Below are 20,851 nucleotides of genomic sequence, written 5' to 3'. Positions count from 1 at the left end.
CCGCAACTTATATTTAGATATACGAAAAATATGAAATATTAACAAAGTAAAAGTCTCAGTCATAAAATGGATGTTCAGACTAGTGGTTCTAGATTATACACCCATCATCGGACGTCATGGAATACCGCAGGATCACGCGAAGACATAGATCAAGAAAAACACAAAAACTTATTACAAGTTCTAGGTTCCAGGTTCCAAGTTCCACCTACTTAGAATTTAAAGCCTACCCATCGAAATAGGTTTCTCAATTTTTGAAACATTGATCCTATCCTGCATACTTTCACCTAGAATAGATAGGTTCCCACCGATCCGATTCTCAGGTTCCAGGTTTTACCCTAAAATCATGCTCACCCCTATTCCACATGATATTCTTTTCATTTGTAAATTCCTAAAACAAGCTCTCCGACACCACTCCCATGATCCAGTCGTATCGTTCAAATTGAATCCCTCATGCTTCTCTTGGTATTGTGGAGTTTACTTTCATGCGTCCATGAAATGGGAAAAGTCGAACCGCGACACTGCCTCGAAGGAAAAAGTAGAATTTTAAAAAGAGTTCTGAAAATCGAAGAAACTTGGGATTTGAAAATGACAAATTAAATAGAGTTGCCACCAATCATTTTGGAGGAAATTTATACTGATTGGAAACCTAAGTGCACGTGTGAAGGTACTCGTCATAAGTGAGAAACAAAGAATTGTGGTTTGGGATTCGGTTAGGTCTATGGAGGCGTTAATTAGCATCCTCACAATGCCCTTTTGATACCATATTTTTCAATTAAGTCTTTCAAATGTAATGCTTAAACAAATTCCTAGAATCATGAATGCAATTTTGATTTTACCTAAGATGTAATTGGGTAAAATTCCTCCGTCATTTTACGCTCCGACATGACTCCTGATGTTGTGTGTGTTCTTATTTTGAAATTCAAACAACGTGGCAAAGCTGCATGAGTCCTAATTGTGACAAATATGTGCGTACATTTTGCAAATGACATTTTATTTGATGATGCATGCTTAGTTCTGAATTGGACAGAGCCATGTTATGTGTGGTATTCTCATAGACTGAAGTATTTTCGTCCTCTCGCCCATATAGGGAAAATTACACAAATGGTCGATAAACTTTGGTCAAATGTGCAATGTCATATCTAAAATTTTAATTTATTCAATGTGATTCATAAAATTTTGGTACATGTCCAAATTAATTCATGGAATATAAGATAATGTTCAATGTTGTCTTTGAAGTTGAATTAATAGATGGATAACATTGGATATTTTTTTGCCAAAAAAAAAACATTGGATATTTTCGTATAGTCTAATGACGAAATTGAACATTTTCAATAAATTAAAAGTTCAAGGACGGCATTGCACATTGGGCTAAAGTTTATGGATCACATTGAATAAATTAAAAGTTCAGGGACGACATTGCACATTAGGCCAAAGTTTAAGAATGATTTGTATAATTATCTTGCCCAAATATAATACTGGTTTGAAAGATGAAAATAATTCTAAGGAAAATAACTATAGTTTTGGAAAATATGCATGCACAGGACCTCGGTTCATGATACGTGGCCACTCACCTCTCTCGCTTGAGGCCCATTAGGCCCCCGGCCTTTGATCCACTCGATCCGACTCCCTCGTTATTTTGACTTATAGGGTTGCTTCATGCTTTGCGTTTTCTTAGTGTAAGAATTTAGATGGGTAAAACAACCACTACAAAAGTGTATCTTTCATAGATCAATTTTAGCATTACGACAACCAATTTATTAATAAGAATCATATTTTTCATATATTCATTTAATTTTCTAATCAAATTCTAGCATTATAGGATGCTACTTTTATTTTAAGAGAGGGTTTCGAACCCTTACTTGGACGCCACGCTAATATTCTTCGATCCACACTCACCTTGGATTCGTGGGAATCTTCAAGCTATAAACCTTTGGATTTTCTTACAAACAATAAATAATCTATATTTAGTTTCAAATATACATTTTTAAATCTTTATTGGTTATTTAACTTATAATCGAATTCTAAGACGAAATACAAAGTACAGAATTCTTATTTATCATTGAATGGATTTTCTTGAAGTATCGAATGTGATGTTCAAACAAAGGAGAGAGAGAGAGAGCGAAAAACAAATAAAAAAAGAAAGATTGTTATGTATTCAAAACAAAGCAATCGATGTACAATGAAGTGTTGAAAGGAACGATCTCAAGCAAGTGATTCAACATGTGAAATGAATGGATTGGTGTTCATGACACTTAATGGTTGTGTATATGCCGTGGAACGTGTTCCTGAAATCGGCCTAATGCCGAGCTTGTTTCAGGTTCAGGGTCTGTGTTTGTTACTTTTTCCCCCTTATGAATTCCTGTCTTAGTCACCTTAGAACTTACAGATTGCTTCCTATTTCTTTCGTCCTTGAGAAAGATCGCGTGCACGTAGTCGTAACTTGAGAGCCGAGACTAATGAAACTGTGATTGGGCAGTAAGAGAGGTCGAGACCTTGAGAGATAATGAAAAGCGCCTTAAACTTCAGTGTCGAGACTAATTCATGTGGCGGATTGTTGCCCCTGCGATGCGATGTAGAAACTATTTTTTATAATCCGTCACCCCGTCTTCACGATTCTCATCTGGAAAAATCTGGAAAATGTGCAGACTCACGGCACGACTTCACTGCGAGAAGAGCAACTCGTTCATTCCATTGACAGAGCTTCATGATCGTAGTGGAGGATTTCGTAGTGAACGACACTCCGATGATCAAAGCCAAGGTTTGGGTCCTAAACGTCACTACTCCTTTGAACAATATCGAGCCAGCTGGACCGACAGATAAGTTCGAATCTTATTTTACTAGTCTCGAGGAATTTATTAATGCTGCTGAGACTAATGGTGTTGGAGCAGGATGGAGTTCGCGCAATCGAATTCTCATTTCGGCTTCTGAATACTCCGAGCTCAGAAGAGGTCAAGAAGGCTAAGCAGTCTTCAAAGGAATGCCTGTCGGATCTTTTCAAATCAAACATGAAGGAGAGACTGGTTGAAGGGCTGTCCATTATGAGCTCGGCCAGAGCAGGACTATCGCCGGAGCAGCATAGAGCAATCCAAAAATTTTGGGTCAACATCGATGATTTTACTTCCGACTTTTTAGCCTTCAAGCAGACCAATGCCGAATTTGGGCAGGAGAGACTGCGGAAGGACGAAATGTTCTCTGCTATAAAGAAGAGCCACAAGACTCATATCACGTATAAGCGATTGTTGGACAACCTCCCCACGGAAGAGGAAGAGCTCAACGCGAAATTGGAGGAAGTGCAGTCTAGGAGAGAAGATCATCATGCTCATCTATCCTGTAAACAGATCATGAGATAATAGTTTGTTATACTTTCACGGAAAACAACTTCCAGGAAAACATTTCCAGATTTTCCGGCGTTCGGTTCACGGAAAATAAACTAGTCAAGAAAAAAAATTTCCACCAATGGAAAAAACACCTTCAAAAGTGGAGAAAATATTTTTCGTTTTTCAAAAAGCGGAAAACATTTTTCATATCTTCTTTCACCTCACTTTCTTTCACCAAACACATTTTCCTTTTATTTTTTTATTTTTTTTAAATCGATTTTTTAATTATTTTTTCTTTTTTTCATTTTCTTTCTATTTCCTTTTTTGTGACATTCTAAAATTCAACCATTTTCGGGATATATGAAATGATTATTTCATCGATGCACTATTAGTTAAATTTTATTCTGAATTGATCACTCACGAGAGGACTAACCTATAGAGAAAGGCTATCGAGGAATTAAGTACGCACGACCTGAGAACTCGAGCATAGATTGACAATTCGACCATAAGGATTGTTGAGGGATCCTCATAAGCCATTTCAAGCCGATCCGGGAATGGTTATAGATCGATTCAACAATAATATAGAATCGGGTTACGGGTGATTCCACACGATTACCCTATCAATCTCGAACGACATTAAATCAATTCCTAACATCGTGTTCTTCGAAACAGACAATTGACCTCTTATGATTACATGACAACCGAGGTCACCCATGGCTTGAGTAAGCTTAAATGTGGTTTGATATTGAGTCAACCACGGGTCGAATACGCGTAACTCCTAAAAGTCGCCCGTTAGTTTGAGATACACTAAAGTTGCAATTGATCGATTTTGGCTATGAATTAGAATCCGAAATTGGGTATCGAATTTTCAAGGGTTCCACGACTGATCTATTGGACGTCGCCTTATTAAGCTCATCTATTTGTCGGTTCGCTCAGAAATTGTTGGAAAAGTGAAATTCGGATCGGAAGTTAGAAAAGACCTTTTTACCCCTGAGTTATTTTGGATTCCTTTGATTCTTGGAAGGGCATTTCGGTCTTTTACACCCTCCTTTAAGTGGCCAGCCATATTGGACAGTTTTATCCCTATTATCTTTTGTTATTTACATTTTTTTCCCTTAGTTATTTTATTAAAGCTTATCTTGGAAGATTCAATTGTGGCCCTTAGATCTTAGCTTGTGGGTCAATATTGAATCTTGACCATCCATTTCTTGATTGTGATTGATAGACCTCTCTCTCTCTCTCTCTCTCTCTCTCTCTCTCTCTCTCTCTCTCTCTCTCTCTCTCTCTCTCTCTCTCGCTTTTGGATAACTCTCATCCTCTCTCTCCCTCTCACTTTCGGCCGACCACCACAACTAGCCGTGACCCTCACCGCCAACCACCACCACCTTCGCCATCACCGCCGTGGCCTGCCGTCTCCGCCGTCCAGCCGCCGTGAGCATCGCCGCTCGCCGCTGTGACCGCCACCGTCTCCCACACCATTTTTTCTCCCTCTCTCCCTTCCGTTCGCTTCATTCAGCCGACCACACCACCACACCACCGCCACCGTAGCTGCTGACCTTCCGGTCATTGCCGTCCAGCGCCATGCATCGCCGTCATCCGCTGTCGTGCCGCCACCGCCATGGTTGTTTGCTGACTAGCCACCACCCCGTCACCACCATTTCGACCTTGCCACCACCACCATCTCGCCGTCCTCGTCGCCACCATCTACGCCATCGTAGCCGTTGCCTTCCAGCCGCTGCCGTCGAACGCCGTATGTTGCCGCCATCCGTCGCTCGCCGGAGCTGCTGCACCGCCGGGGCTATTTGCTGCCCTTTTTGCTTGGCATTTGCTTAGATATATTTGTAAGTTGCTTCCTAAACCTTGACTAGGATAATAAGTGACTAATGGATGTGATTAGTGGCTGATTTGTGGACTGATTGTGGGCTGATTTTTGACTGATTAGGGTGCATGATAGGTAGATTAGTCATTGATTGATCTTGATTAGTTAATGGCTGATTTAGATTTGGATTATCTGTTAGCTAATTATGGTGTTGTGTATGGCTGATCATGTGTTAGTTTAATGGTTGATTTGGTTCATCTGATGGCTGAATTGATTTATTAATGGCTAATTAGGTTGATTTATTGGCTAGATAATGCTATCGGTGTTTGGAAATAAATGTGTTTCATGACATCATTGTACGTAGAGAAATATACGTCATAAACACTATGCATTGGCTAATTAAGAAAGATAAAAATCGGCATTGAGTGATTGCAATGCGTGCATGGTCATGAAAGTGCCGTCTAGGTGGGGATCTAGACGATGTCCGGCAGGGGTTCGGATGCCGTCTAGGCGGGGGTTCTAGACGATACCGTGTCGCGATTGATATCAGACCAATGCTCCTTTTTGGAATGCCGTCTGGTACCCGGCAATTTCTAGGGGGGAGATCCTAGATGTTGCCGTGCTCGATGGAGTGAGACGATGCCCAGTTATGCCGGAAGACACCGGCGGGAGTTCGGTTGTGGCCCTAAGTGGCCGTTTAATAATCTGGACTATTATGAGTACAAGGTGCACGAGTGAATGCATTGTGCCTAAAAGTGATGAAAATACGTGTCTGGATTATTAATTTGATGTTGTGTCTGCTTATACACCGTTATGCCTCTGGTCTATGCAATCATGTGATCTTGATTATGTGCTCGTTGGAGCGTTTGCCATGTTCTACAGGTTGGATGAGGCAAAGTAAGGGCACTGTTGCTAGAATTGCATGTTTAGGGCGATCCGTTGGTACGTGTCCTCCTAAGCGAGGCTTAGGAAGTTTACTTATTGAATTTATCTCATTGTTGTTTATTAACCATTTCAGACCCCCGAGTATGAACTACCCTCCCATGCGTTTTGGCGTGCCCATGGATATGGACACGATAGTGGTTGAGTATCCAATCGAACCAGATAGGGTCTATCTAAGGTATACGACGACTGTTTGGGTAAATGAGGGCTTTGTGGTGTGGAAATTGCATACTTTCCTAGCTTGGTTTCTTCGAGAAGGGGAAGTGTTGTTTGGTCCGATTCGGGGTTTCGATGGACCCCCTAATGGCGGAGTAGAGGTTGAGGTTTGGGACCTTATGGAGATCAACTCGCCGGATGGGGCTGTTACTGATCCTGACACCGGTCTAGACGATTCAGGTTCCGATCCGGATTACTTGGAGTCTAACTCGGAGCCTCTTCCCGGCTATGGTCAGTAGTGTCGACGGGTTTGGATATCCCATCTTTTTGACCGCCCTCTTTTGATAGTGAAGCTAAGTTAACCCGACCACCCAATTCCTTTTTGTTTGTGCGTGGTCTGTTAGGAAGTGGCATCGTAGTAGGCTTGTAAATTATATCTTCTGTGGTTAACAATGTGTTTATAAAATGGCTTCGTTTGTTTGTGTATCTAAGTGTTTCCTTTACTATCGCTTTGTATGATTGTTGATCGGAGTGTTCGAGTTCGCTTCCGCATGCGTTTAATCGTAAGTATAGTGTATGAGTCAGCGACGCGTCTTGGGATGTTGTAACATGCGACCGGAGTGGGATGTTAGCGTTCTCGAGGGTCGGGGCGTGACATCCTTCTTCCTCGGCCGGTCAAGGCTTGGCCTCGTCGGCCTATGGTGAGGTAGAGCCTCGCTTGATCCCCTGATCGAGTGAATTGGAGCCCCGACGGATCAAGCGAGCTGGGCAAGGCTTGACCTCAACCTTGGCTTGTGGCGAGGCTTGAGCTCGCCGGCGATCGGTTAGAGAAGAATGGGAAAAAAAAAAGGAAAGAAAAGGAAAAAAGAAAAAGAAAAAAAATTAAAAAATGATTTTAAAAAAATAAAATATTATTAAAAGTAGTACATTGAGGAAAATCTTACACCAAACGGCAGAAAATATTTTTCAGGTATTTTTCAGATTTCAGCCGAACACCGGAAAATTATAACATTTTCCAGGAAAATGGCTTTTTTAAAAACATTTTCCAGAAACATCACATTTTTTCGCAAAACGAATGGAGCCCGAGAAACAAAACACCAAGTAATACATCCTCCTTATAGAATTGAGACCCTATATTGCTAGAAAAAAAAAATCCACGACTATTCACCGTAGCAGAGGTAAAATACCCTAATGCCAAGTGCGCCTAGTATTCAGATTTTCAAATAGATGTATTAACACTTCCTTTTAAAATAAACCCATAAGCTTAAAAAAAGAAGATTTCGTCTCAAAAAAGAATGAAGAAAAAAAGAAAATGGTTTGCAAAAACATACATTCCAAGAGAAAGAAAGATTTTCCAAGAAAAAGGGAACTCGTGAAAGGCAAAGAAAACATAAGGTCAGTAACAACACAAGAATAATCCACACTCACAACAAAGTTCGAGGTGTCAATTTCACAAGAACAGACTCGGAACCCCAATTGGGCATTTCTTCGAACATGTGATACGCATGATTTAACGTGAGCTTTAGGCTAAGATTCAAAGCGGTTTATGATTCAAACGTGATGTGTGAAGCTTTAAACAGTCATGTTTTGCAACAAAATGGTCTCGGTTTGCAATAGAACGTTAAAGAACAACACACACAGATCCGGCATTTTTAGCTTATAGGGCTTCATTGAGGCATTTTAGCAAACCCGCGGGAGGCGATTGAGAGATGGAGTTTCGGGGCCGCTTTCGACAAGATTCATGGGTTCTCTTCGACATACAACGTTTAAGAATACTTCTTTAAATGTAAAACAAGCGTCATCCTCCTTTGGTGGAGCCGAGCAATCACCAAATGGACTCGGTGTGCCCGTCACCCGAGAGGCAGGGGAGGGGAGGCAAAAATAGAGGAGAAAAGCTAACACCCACCTGGTTCGCAGCTGATCGGGGCGAAATGCGGTGGCTGGAGGCTCAACGGTGGCTCGGGCAAACCTCCGGCTAGAGAAAGGGAGCTCTCTCTTCTCCAATGTCCCTCAAACTCTCTCTCTCGGTCTCTCTCCATTTTTTTCCTTTACTTCCTCTCCACTCCCTTCTTCTCCTCCTCTTCCCAGGAGCCCCCCTTCTGGACGTGTATTCCCCCCCCGAGAGAAAGAAGATGGCCTTCCCCTCTTTTTTGGTTTCTTTCTTGAAGAAATATGCAGACCAATTTCTTGTGTCATTTCTTTCTTTTTCTTCTTTTGTGAAAGTGTGACTGGAGACGAGAGAGGGGGAGCATGCCTGGGGAAGATAAGGTCCCCTTTTGTCTTCTCTCTTTTTTGTTTTCTTTTTTTTTTTTATAATGCTTTTTAAATAAAATAAAAGGAAAATATGATCCGCTAAATTCTATTAATGCGAATGCGCCTAATATCTATGTGCCATGTATTTTAATGAAAATATTTTTACTTAGGGGTTAAAAATAAGCTCATAATTTTCTTTACACTTAAACCCTAAATGACTAGACAAAATTTAAGTGTCAACAGAAGTTACTCAGTTTAAGAATGCCTATAACAAGCTAAACCAACCAAGCCTTCAACGGCAAATAGCCACTGCATCTACATCCTTCCACATGCCTAGATCCTTTTGGACTTAAGTTATGGCAACTAAACGCCCTCCCTAAAATTCGAAATTTTCTTTGGAGTGCTTGCCAAAATACTTTACCCACCAACCAGAGATAACCTCCACAAAAGAAACATCGTACCTGATCCCATATGTCCTCTGTGCAACCAGGTGTCTGAGACAGTCGTACACATTCTCGTGATCTACAGCTGGAATGCAACCATTTGGGTGGATCCGCGACTAGGTCTGATAAACCAACCCATCACTCGAATTGACAAATGGGTTTTGTAACACTTCGACTCGGTCGCAAAATTGCAGCCAAATGAAGTTCTGAGGGCCATTTTATGGTTAATTTGGTAGGAGAGTAACACCCACATCTTCCAATCACGCCGGCCAAATCCAAGCTCAATTGTTGACTCTGCAATTACAGAAACTACATGTTTCTGGAGGTGGAACTCAAGACACAAACGAAAGTCAAGCAACATAATGCCTTACTTTCCATTTGGCATCCACCGGCGAGAGGCGTCCCTAAAATCAACGTCTATGGGTCGAAGAAGGAGGGTTGTAGGATTGTGCAGTACAGGCGGAATCGTCAGTGGCATGTAAAACCCTAGCTATCATGGGGGCCCTGCAACTTTTGGAGGAAGCCTTTGACCGTGGTGCTCTCTGTGTGGTAGAAGTACTTGGAGAAAATTACCAAAAAAAATCATAAACCTATTACAATTGTATCAATTCAGTACTTAACTTTTTTTTTACCAATTAAGTCATAAACCTTTCACATTTATGCCAATTCAGTCCATCCGGCCAATTTTAATTAGAAATCGCCGACATGGACATCGGTCGTCCTACATGGCACGGCCGGTGATAATATGAATAATTTTTAATATTTTTTTTTCCAATTTATTTATTTCTTTTATTTTTCCTTTATTTTATTTTATTTTTTATTTTGTTTTCCCTTCTTCTTCTTCCTTTAGCCAGCTCCCCATTGGGCCGACGAGGTCGGGCCTCACCAGGGCGGACCCCTTGTCCGGCATGGACAAGGTGTCCATAAGCAGAACGCACGCGTCCTCCATATCGTACCTCAACTCCTTGTCCTCGGTGCATCCACCTCGATCTAAAACAATCCTAGATCCCTCTCTCTCTTCCGCGTCCTCAGTGTCCCTCGGCTTCTTCACCGCCAGCTCGGCATCCCCAAAATCCCCCTTGCGCTTAGGGTTTCCCATGACCTCAGAGACTCCATTTTCATCGCTAGGCGAGGCCAGCCCTCGTCTCTGGCCGGTCGGTGGGGTCCGGCGACTGCCTAGAGGAAGAAGAAGAAGGGAAGAAAAAAAAAGAGAAAGAAAAGAAAAAGAAGGAAAAATAAATATTTTTTTAAAAAAAATATTTAAAAATATTATTAAAAATTATCCATGTCAACGCCAATCATGTCACGTAGGACGGTCGACGTCCATCTCAGCGATTTTCGGCCAAAATTGGCCGAATGGACTGCATTGGAACAAATACAAAAGGTTTAAAACTCAATTGATAAAAAAATTGTTTATGATAGAATTAGCACAATTTCAATAAGTTTAGAACTATTTTGGTAAATTTCCCAACTACCTTATAGAAAGCGATAACAGAGAATTATTAGTCAACTGTCTGATGAGCGAAGATGAGGGCCCATGGAATATCAGGGCTTCGCCCGAGGAACGCAAGGCACTACTGGGCCGGCTTAGCTTCGTTCGGCTACAATATTGTCCAAGAGAAGCAAATCGTCTTGCTGACTAGAGGTGGCCATGGCTAACTCCCTTCTAATTGGTTGCTTTACCCCTGCAATCTATGTTGGATATTTTATATTTGATTGTCAACAAACTTGGTTTGAATTGATGCAGTTTCTCAGTTTTCAAAAAAAAATAAAAATAAAATACAACAGGTGCTTGACCCTTGATCAGTGTCCCCCACACCAGAATGACCTCAGAATGCTGAAGCATGTGAGGCAGTTAACAGGAATTTTCAATGATAAAGCACTGATGTTCATTGCATACATACCTAAATAAAGCGAATGCCGTAAAAATTTCATTGAAAAAACAAAAAACGCAAGTGGAATAGGAATGGTAATAAAACTAGGTGGTGGCAATTCGTGTTCACGGATCGTGTCATATTAACAAAAGCGTATACTACAAAGCACGTCAACTTGAACATGATCTAATTACTTAATCGTGTCGATCTACTTGACACGAACACGATCCGAAAATTAACACGTCGACACTACACGTCCCGTGTAACATGATTAAATATCGGGTTAACAAGTTAACGCGATTACACGACTCACTAGAGACGAAATTAACCTGCTGACACGAAATCAACCCACAAACACGAACGCGACATGAAATAAACTCGATTTTTCTTAATATCTATAGACAAATTGAAATAATCCATCGACAAAAAATCGTCAAATCAATTTTTCAAAATAAAACATGGTCTCGTCATTAAAATATGGTCAACACCACTACTGATTTTCTTAATATCTAGGGAATGTGACACGAATAATCTCGGAGCGTTAGTCCAATATACAATATAGTTCCTGAACTTTTAATTTGTTCAATATGGTCCCTGCACTTTAACTCAATGTGCAATGGCAGTCCCTGAACTTTTAATTTGTTCAATGTCGTCCCTAAATTTTTTATATATATTTAATTTAATCCCTGAACTATATGAAAATATTTAATGTAGTCGTTCTATTAATTTAAAATGTAAGGATTATCTTGAATATGTACCAAAAGCTCATTAATTACATTGAACGTATTAAAAGTTCAGAGACCCCATTGAACATTAGGTTAAAATTCAAGAAATATATTAAATAAATTAAAAGTTCAGAAATCATATTACATATTGAATCAAATTTTTGAGCTAAAATTTAGATAATATTTATGTCATTATCTCTATCTGTCTATTGACAAATTGCAATAATCCGGCAATGACACTACTAACTTTTTCCTCTTTACCTTCGCGGGGAAGTTTTCTCCTCTTCTTTCCTTCTGAATTTTCTCATCTCCTTTCCTTCCATCAGAGCCCGAGACTTCATTCGCCTTGAAGTCGAGGGAAGGGGGGGGGAGGGTCAACATCGTTCGACGCGCGGGTGCCCGTGCGGAGCAGTACCTCGTAATTTCCCAACTCCTCTGTAATGTAAGAAACTCTCCTCCTCATCCTCCTCCTTCGCAATCAGAGCGTCGGCCAAGAAGAAACCCTCCGTGTTGGTTGGCGAAAGTTGATCTTGCAGAAGCAGCAGCCCAATACAAAGGGAGGAATGGATGGACGAAACGATGTTAACCGGGGAGAATTCACGTGGAAAATCAGCCACTTCAGTGAGCGGGATGCGACGAAGCTTTGCTCTAGAGCATTCACGGTTTCTGGTTGTAAATGGTACTTCAAAATTTGTGTTTGTTTCCTTTCTCTCTTTCTCTCTTTCTCTCTTTCTTTCTTTTCTTGGGTTTGTTTCTTGATGATCGCGTCGTGCATGGTGTTGCCAAGTGACCCTTTGCGTCGGCCTATCCTTCTTGAGCAGGAGAATTGTTGTATACCCCAAGGGGGGTGTCACGAAAAATCTGCCGCTGTACCTCGAAGTCCCTGATTCTGCGACGTTGCCGAACGGGTGGACCAGAAAAGCCAAGTTCAGCTTGAGGGTGATCGATCAATTCGATAATGCTCGCTCTGTTAGAAAGGGTTTGTTCTTGAATTGGATTGATTTTTGTTGGAGTCTCTTCTTTCTAAACTAATTGGGAGCTCGTTTCGCAGAAAATGAATGATTTTGAAAATAAATTTCTAAATACGATGTCTAGTGTGGCTTACAAAAATAAATGAACCAAAAATGTTTTCGTCATCCACGGGATAGTTATGGACCAAAAATTCCTAAAAACGACCGTAAGTGTGTGATAGGTTTTTCTCTGATTGATTGTGCTAGATTCTGAGAAATCGGTGTTATGACTTGAAGAAGAAGAGTTTAGATGAGAAAAGAATAGGTGAGAAGAAGTAGACTGAGGGATATTGAGCTGAGAGAGAGATTCTGTATTCCATTTGTTAAACCTCTCAAAGGCAGGTGAGCTTCTAACATGCGCCTAGAACAATCCCGAGGTTACTGATTGAGGAATCATTTAAGTTAGTACGCAACTGGACCAGGGATGGAGGAGTTGGAGCTTGACTGCACCGATACACGATCCAAATGTTGGTCCAGAAAATAGAGAGGAGCCACAGTTTAAGTTTAAGATAGTTACATCTGGTGGTCTTAAAAATGGTGTGCATTGTCAGTTTATCCACTTTTGTATGAATTTGGTTGTTTAAGCTGATCCTGGGGAGGTGTTTGCTTCTTCTGTTGCTAATGTTTTCTTTGGCGTACAGTACAAAATTCTTGTTCTTGATGAAATATTTCTTCCACATACCATGCTCTGGTGTTGTAAAGAAGTTCTTGAATTCGTCACCCTATCCCCTGAATTCTGCAGAGTGGCAACATGTTTTCACTGCGAGCGAGAGTCACTGGGGTCACTCAAGTTTCATTCCATTGACTGAGCTTTGTAATCGTACTGCGGGATACCTAGCAAATGACACTTTGGTGATTAAGGCCGAAGTTTGCGTCTTAAGAGTTACTCCTCCAGTGAATATTCAGCCAGCTAGACCAACCGATAACTTTGACTCCTATTTTACTGGGCTGGAGGAATTCATCGATGCTGCTGAGACCGATGGTGTTAGAGTAGGATCAAGTTTGTGCCACCAAGATGGTTCTTTGACGGCTGAAATTCCTAGCTTAGAAGAAGTTGAGAAGGCTAAGCAGTCTTTGAAGGAATGCCTTTCGGATCTCTTTAAATTGAATATGAAAGAGAGGCTATCTGAGGCACTATCAACTTTAAGCTTAGCCAGAACTGGATTATCGCCGGAGCAACGAATAGCAATTGAGACATTTCAGGCCAATTTCAGTGATTTCACTTCCGACTTCTTAACATTTGAGCAGGACAATGCTGAGTTTGAGCTGCATAAACTACAAAAGGATCAAAGGTTCTCTGCTATGAAAAAGAGCCATGAGACTCACATCTTGTATAAGCAGTTAATGTATGACCTCGACACGGAAGAGGAAGACCTAAAAAGAAAGATGGAGGAAGTGAAATCTAGGAGGAACAAGCTCCTCTCAGACTGGGAGATCTTGCTGGTTGAGTCCGAAGAAGCGAGGTCGGGCTATAAAGATGAGCAGAAGAAAGTAGCGGAGGCTGAGGAAAAGAAGAGAATAGCTGAGGAAAGAATGTCTAGATCAGCCACTGCTTGGTCAAATTTGAAGGCTCAATTCTGTTAAAACTTTAAGGTTTCAAATAGGCTGTGAGGCAATTCTTCACTTAAAGTTTGAAAACTGTGCTTTGCTTGACTATATTTTGGCCAATTTTTGGCAGAACAATTGCTCAAGAGGGGCTTATGTGGTTGATCCTGTATCATGTTAGTTTAGTCAGCATGTTGGTCATATATATAAATACACACAGATGTCAATAGCATTAGTTTTTTATGTCTTGATATAAATTGCCTAGTCCTTGCGCTTTTTTCTCTTGGAGCTTGGAAATTCTCACAATTGTGATTCACTTTCCTAACTGTTGTTCTGTCAATATGTGAAGATCAAGTTGTTCCTCCATGTAAAACCTTCTTCCGCTTGACTCTGCATTGGGTGGCTCCAGTGATAATGGTGTTCCTGTATCAACATCTCATGAGGTAGAGCCTATAGATTTTCATTAGTCTTGGGGATTTGTATTAGGAGAGTTTACCCTGTCCTAAGTGAGGGATTTGTCCCCTTGCAATTGAGCTCGGAATGAAAAAGACAAGGATACTGTCTAATGGTGAGGAGCGTTCTTACAAGGAGAGAGCCACAAACACGAGGCTCTAGTGTCGAGCATATTGGTAGTAACAGAAGAAAACTAATTGATGCTTTCAATTTGTCCAAACAAATAGCAATGAAATACAATTTAGACATTACCAGAACACAATGTTATATCCGTAGAACATAATGAAATGACCTGCAACACACTGTTGTTCTATGGGGCCTTTTATTCTTACAGTTTTTTCCGAAGTAAACTTTTGCGTCCAAGCTAGAGGTAGACTCGAGTCATAAATTCATATTCAGTTTGGGTAAAAGTTCAAATATGGAGTCTACTTTGAATGAACTTTTGTGGAGGACTTGCGAGGAGGATGAGAATTTATTTTAACATATGCTTGTAAAGTGGTACAACTAGGAAAAGGAGATGCTTTGAATGATGATCCTGGGCAATTAAAATTAAGCTTAGCCAGAAATGGATCATTGTCGGAGCAACAAATAGCAATTGAGACATTTCAGGCCAATTTCATTGATTTCACTTCTGACTTCATAACATTTGAGCAAGAAAATGCGGTGTTTGAGCTGCATAAACTACAGAAGGATCAAAGATTCTCTGCTATGATGAAGTGCTATGAGACTCACATCCTGTATAAGCAGTTAATGGATGATCTCGTCAAGGAAGAGGAAGAGCTCAAGAGAAAGATGGCGGAAGTGAAGTCTAGGAGGAACAAGCTTCTCTCAGACTGGGAGATCTTGCTGGTCGAGTCTGAAAAAGTGAGGTCGGGCTATCAAGATAAGACATTTTGACCTTTTGATTTTATAACCCATATTTTACACTTGTCGACTGTACTTGCGCAAAGAAGATAAACAATAACAATGAGGGGCAAAACCGAAATATTAAAGAATTAGTGAAGGCAATTTGGGAAGGAAAAAATTAATTTTAGCATTCCCAATGCTAGATTTCGGCTAAAAGCCCATTGAGACCACTTGCCAAATGCTCCAGCATTTCCTTCGTAGGCTTTCCTCAAAGGGCTTTGGAGGCCAAAAGCCCCTTGAAAAAACTGAATCAAACGAGGCCAAAGAGCTCTTCTTGGCTCTTCATTTCTTTTCCTTCTCGGTCAAATGCAGCAATGGTGGCTAATAATGAGCCATCATTGTTCTCCTTTCTTAAGAGAACGAAGCCAAAGAAGCTGCTCATTTTCTTCTTTCTTCCAGCACATTCACATGGCCAAGCATGGGTATGCAGGGACTATAACAGCATTAAATGACGATAAGAAGTAAGGTTAATACCACAAAAAACTCCAAACTGGTATATTTATGGTAAATTTACCATAAACTGAATTTTTTACCATAAAAAATCTCAAATTGGTACACCTTTAATAAATTTACTCAAAATTAATTTTTTTGATCACAAAAAACTCTAAACTGGTACACTTGTGAAAAATTTACCCTCCGTTAATTTTCATTAAATTGGATTAATACCACGAAAAATCACAAGCCGGTACACCTATGATAAATGGAAGGTAAAACCTCAAACTGGTACACCCATCAATTGCCCCGTGTTATCAAACTCAGCAATTTGATGACAAAATTTTATGAAAATTGACGAAAGATAAATTTGTCATAGGTGTACCGATTTGAATTTATGGTGGTCAAAAACTTAATTTAGAGTAAATTTATCATAGATGTACAATTTTGGGATTTTTCATAGTATTAATCTTAAGAAGAACAAACAAAGACATCCACCGTTTTCCTCTCTTTTCATTTATTGTTCCGCGTGCTGACACCAAAGTATTTAATGTGCATGCTTCTAGTCGGTATTTATTGCTTCGCTTGTGTGGCAAACAACGATCTGGTCTTATATACGTACTCAAATTCGAAGCATATTTTAACAATTTCAATGAAATTGATACTGACACGAGTCCACGCCCCAATAGGAATGTCAGGTTGCAAGAGTCTAGGGTAAGGAGTTTGTTCCCCCGTATTCCTTGGGCACGCATTCCAGGCCTGAACATATTCCACCACCTCATGTTTCATCCTTGGCAAATAGACCGGTTGCTTGACCCTTTGATAAGTGCCCTTCACACGAGAACGACTTCCTAATGCCGAAGCATGAAAGGTAGTTAACACTATAAAGCGAACCTACATGTATTATATATGAAAGTACAAATATTGCACTAATAAAGCACTGTTATTCATTGCATCAAAACCGAAACAAACGGAATGCCGTAGAAATATCATACAAAAAGAAAACAAGTGGAAAAGGAATGTTACTAGAACTAGGGTGGCAATTCGTGTTCACAACTTGTGCTCGTGTCATGTCAACATAAGGTATACTATAAAATAGGGCAACTCAAATACGACACGATTAGTTATCATGTTGATCTATTTAACATGAACATGACTCGAAAAAATAACGGGTTAACATGACACGGCCCGGGCAACACGATTAAATATTGAGTTAACGAGTCAACATGATTGCATGACCTGTTGCCATACGAAACCAAACCTGCAAACACGAACTTGACACACGAAATATCCTTAAATTTGTTTTTTAATATCCATCAACAAATTGCAATAATCAGCCACCAAAACATCATCAAACCACATTAAAAAAACACGACCATAGTCGATGAGATATCATCATTATAAAATGTTAATAGTGAAGGGCATGAAAAGAGCAATCTTTTATCGTCTAAACCGTCGTACAGGTCATAATAATACTAGCTCCTTAATTAACGAGTAATATGTGTCAAATTCATGTCTGGCGGCTTGGACAAGAACACGACGCCATTATTAATCGTGTCTTGCGGGGAGACGTGAAATTGACCTGAACACAATTAGCCTCAATCCAAATCCATTAATTTTGTATCATGTTCGTTCTTGTTGTGTTAGAAACTGTTACGTCCAAATAGTATTTGCGAGACTGAGAGATAGTAACTCATTGGCTTACAATGTGCCAACCAAAAAGTGTGAATGATATGCTTTTTCCCTCTGAACCTGAATAAACAACTCCTGGGTTTTCCTCTCTAACTTCACGGGGAAGCTTTCTACTGTTTTTCTCTTTTGCTTTCCCCCATTCCCACTTTTTCTTAAAAAGCCCGACACTTCGAACAGATCATCACCTCGAAGACGAAGAGTCAACAACGTTCGATAAAAAGAAACATCCGTGTTGTTTGCGAAAGTTGATCTTGCAGAAGCAGCAGCCCAATAAAAAGAAAGAAATGGACGAACAAAATGATGTTAACCGGGGAGAATTCACGTGGAAGATCAGCTACTTCAGTGAGCAAGATGCCAACAAGCTTTACTCGGAAGCATTCACAGTTTCTGGTTGTGAATGGTACTTCAATATTGTTTTGTTTCTTTTTGCGGTTGTTTCTTGATGGTCGCCTGTTCATCGTGTTGCCAAGTGATTCTTTCATCGTCCGATCCTTTTTGTGCAGGATGATTGTTGTATACCCCAAGGGGAATAACACGGACCATTTGTCGCTGTACCTCGATATTCCTGATTCTGCGACATTGCCGGACGGGTGGACCAGAAAAGCCAAGTTCAGCTTGAGTGTGATCGATCAGATCAATGATGTTCTCTCTATTAGAAAGGGTTTGCTCTTGAATTTGGATTGGTTTTTCTTGGAATCTCTCGCTTATGATCTGAGTGTGTGATAGGATTCTCTCTGAGTGATCGTGCATCTAGATTTTGAGAAATTCGACTTATGACTTGAAGAAAACTAAGAGTTTAGATGAGAAGATTACGTGAGAAGAAATAGAAGGAGAGACATTGAGTTGAGAGAATACGTTTTCTGTATTCCATTTGTTAAACCTCTCAAAGGCGAGTGAGCTTCTTTCTAACATGCACGTACAACAATCCTGAGGTTTACTGATTAAGGAATTTAGCAATTTAAGTACTAAGCTACTGGACCAGGGATGGAAGAGTTGGAGCGTAACTGCGCCTATATGATCCAGAAAAAAGAGAGGAGCCAGAGTTTAAGTTTAAGATAGCTACATCTGGTGGTCTTAAAAATGTTGTGCATTGTCAGTTTATCCTGGGGAGGTGTTTGCTTCTTCTATTGCTAATGTTTTGCTTGATGTACAATACAAAATTCCAGTTCTTGATGGTCTCCAATATTTCTTCCACATACCATGCTCTGGTGATATAAAGAAGTTTTTGAATTCGTCACCCTATCTGCTGAATTCTGCAGAGAGGCAACATTATTTCACTACGAAACGGAGTGACTGGGGTTTCAAAAATTTCATTCCATTGACTACGCTCCATGATCCTACTTGGGGATTCCTAGCAAATGACAGTTTGGTGGTTAAAGCCGAAGTTTGCGTCTTGACAGTTTCTCCTCCGGTGAACATTCAGCCAGCTAGTCCAACTGATAACTTTGACTCCTATTTTACTGGTCTTGAGAAACTCATCAACGCTGCTGAGACTAATGGTGATAGTGTGGGATCAAGTTTGTGCCACCAAGATGGGGCCTTGAGGGCTGAAATTCCTAGCTTAGAAGAAGTTGCTAAGGCTAAGCAGTCTTTGAAGGAATGCCTTTCGGATCTCTTTAAATTGAATATGAAAGAGAGGCTATCTGAGGCATTATCAACTTTAAGCTCAGCCAGAACCGGATTATCGTCACAGCAAAAAATAGCAATTGAGACATTTCAGGCCAATTTCAATGATTTCACTTCCGACTTCTTAACATTTGAGCAGGACAATGCTGAGTTTGAGCTGCATAAACTACAAAAGGATCAAAGGTTCTCTGCTATGAAGAAGTGCCACGAGACTCACATCTTGTATAAGCAGTTAATGGATGACCTCATCAAGGAAGAGGAGGAAGTGAAGCGTAGGAGGGACAAGCTTCTCTCAGACTGGGAGGTCTTGCTGGTTGAGTCCGAAGAAGCGAAGTCGGGCTATAAAGATGAGCAGAAGAAAGTAGCAGAGGCTGAGGAAAAGAAGAGAAAAGCCGAAGAAAGGATGTCTAGATCAACCACTGCTTGGTCAAATTTGAAGGCTCAATTCTGTTAAAACTTTAAGGTTTCAAATAGACTATGAGGCAATTGTTCACGTAAGTATGGAAAATTGTGTTTTAGCTTGATTATTTGTTGGCCAATTTTCGGCAGAACAATTGCTTAGGGGGACTCATGTGATTGATCCTATATCATGTTATTTCAGACAGCATGTCCGTCAGATATATACATACATATGTATGTCTACAGAGTTAGTTTTTGATGTCTTCATGTGCATTGTGTGGTCTTCGCGCTTTTTGCTCTTGGAGCTTGGAAATTCTCGCAACTCTGATGCACTCTGCTGACTGTTGTTCTGTCAATATGAGATGATCGAGTTGTTCCTCCACGTATAGCCTTCTTGATATGACTCCGCATTGGGTGGCTCTAGTGATGAGGGTGTTCCTGTATCCACATCTCAAGAGGCAGAGCCTATATGCATTTCATTACAGTCTTTATTTGTATTAGGAGAATTTTGCCCTGTCCTAATTAAGGGATTTGTTCCCTTGCAATTGAGTTTGGAATGAAAAAAACAAGGATACTGTCTAATGCTTAGGAGTGTTCTTACAAGGAGAGAGCCACAAACAAATGGCTCTAGTGTTGGGCAGGTTACTGATATACACAGAAGAAGAACAACTGATGCTTTCAATTTGCCTAAACAAATAGCAATTAAAGACATTTTAGGTTTTGGTTGAGAGAACTAGAACATAATGTTGTATCCTTAGTTATCTCATTTCATTTTGGGACCTTTTATTCTTGGAGTTTTTGTCCAAAGTGTAACTTCTGTGTCCAAGCTAGAGGTAGACTCGAGTCATAGATTCATACCCAATGTAAAATCATAGTACACGAAACAGTGGCATTCGACAAGCGCCAAAGACGACAACCTATGTCGTAAAAGAAAAACAACTTGCGACATTGAGTCTAAATGATAACTTTTTGATATTCTTGTTTGGGAGAAGTTCCTATATAGAGTCTATTTTGGATGAACTATTATGCTGCGGAGGACTTGCACGGAGGATAAAAACCTTTCTTGTAAAATTGTACAACTATGAAAAATAGATACTTTGAATGATGATCCTGGGCAATTAAAATGGAACGATTATGTGTTACGAGTTTCGGAGAATGAGCAAAGAATGTTAGAAAGAATTCTTACAACAGGTAAGAATTTTCTTTACAGCCATGGCTCGGCTCTTTATGAGAGATCAAATATTTCATATTATGAGGAT

General features: G+C 40.3%; 2 protein-coding genes and 1 pseudogene across 4 annotated transcripts; all 3 read left to right on the top strand.

Annotated features, from left to right (window-relative positions):
* The first annotated feature begins 2,637 nt into the window (after nt 1-2,637).
* Nucleotides 2,638-3,350, top strand: LOC130139080 (uncharacterized; annotated as a pseudogene).
* An 8,546-nt stretch (nt 3,351-11,896) lies between these two features.
* Nucleotides 11,897-14,450, top strand: LOC115678555 (MATH domain and coiled-coil domain-containing protein At3g58270-like). Of its 3 annotated transcripts, none has more exons than XM_030601950.2 (3): nt 11,899-12,208; nt 12,351-12,508; nt 13,282-14,450. In XM_030601950.2, the coding sequence occupies exons 1-3, from the start codon at nt 12,093-12,095 to the stop codon at nt 14,121-14,123; spliced, it is 1,116 nt and encodes a 371-aa protein (XP_030457810.1). In that variant the 5' UTR covers nt 11,899-12,092; the 3' UTR covers nt 14,124-14,450. The 3 variants fall into 3 exon arrangements, with proteins under 3 accessions (XP_056171551.1, XP_030457810.1, XP_056171552.1); XM_056315577.1 differs by lacking the exon at nt 11,899-12,208 and adding an exon at nt 12,747-12,804 and having other exon boundaries at nt 12,352-12,508; XM_056315576.1 differs by lacking the exon at nt 12,351-12,508 and having other exon boundaries at nt 11,897-12,208.
* Nucleotides 14,451-17,618: 3,168 nt separating this feature from the next.
* On the top strand, nt 17,619-19,859 carry LOC115678557 (MATH domain and coiled-coil domain-containing protein At2g01790-like). Its single transcript, XM_030601957.2, has 3 exons — nt 17,619-17,967; nt 18,071-18,228; nt 18,827-19,859. Exons 1-3 carry the CDS (start codon nt 17,852-17,854, stop codon nt 19,645-19,647), a joined length of 1,095 nt encoding a protein of 364 aa, XP_030457817.1. The 5' UTR covers nt 17,619-17,851; the 3' UTR covers nt 19,648-19,859.
* The last annotated feature ends 992 nt before the right edge of the window (nt 19,860-20,851 follow it).

This window comes from Syzygium oleosum, unplaced genomic scaffold (genome assembly GCF_021117445.2).
Source record: "Syzygium oleosum isolate NSW1041296 unplaced genomic scaffold, Sole_v2.1 Sole_v2.10, whole genome shotgun sequence".
In the NCBI taxonomy this organism is placed as follows: domain Eukaryota; kingdom Viridiplantae; phylum Streptophyta; class Magnoliopsida; order Myrtales; family Myrtaceae; genus Syzygium; species Syzygium oleosum.
Note: the sequence above shows the minus strand (reverse complement) of the source record. Positions and strands in the feature narration are given on the sequence as shown.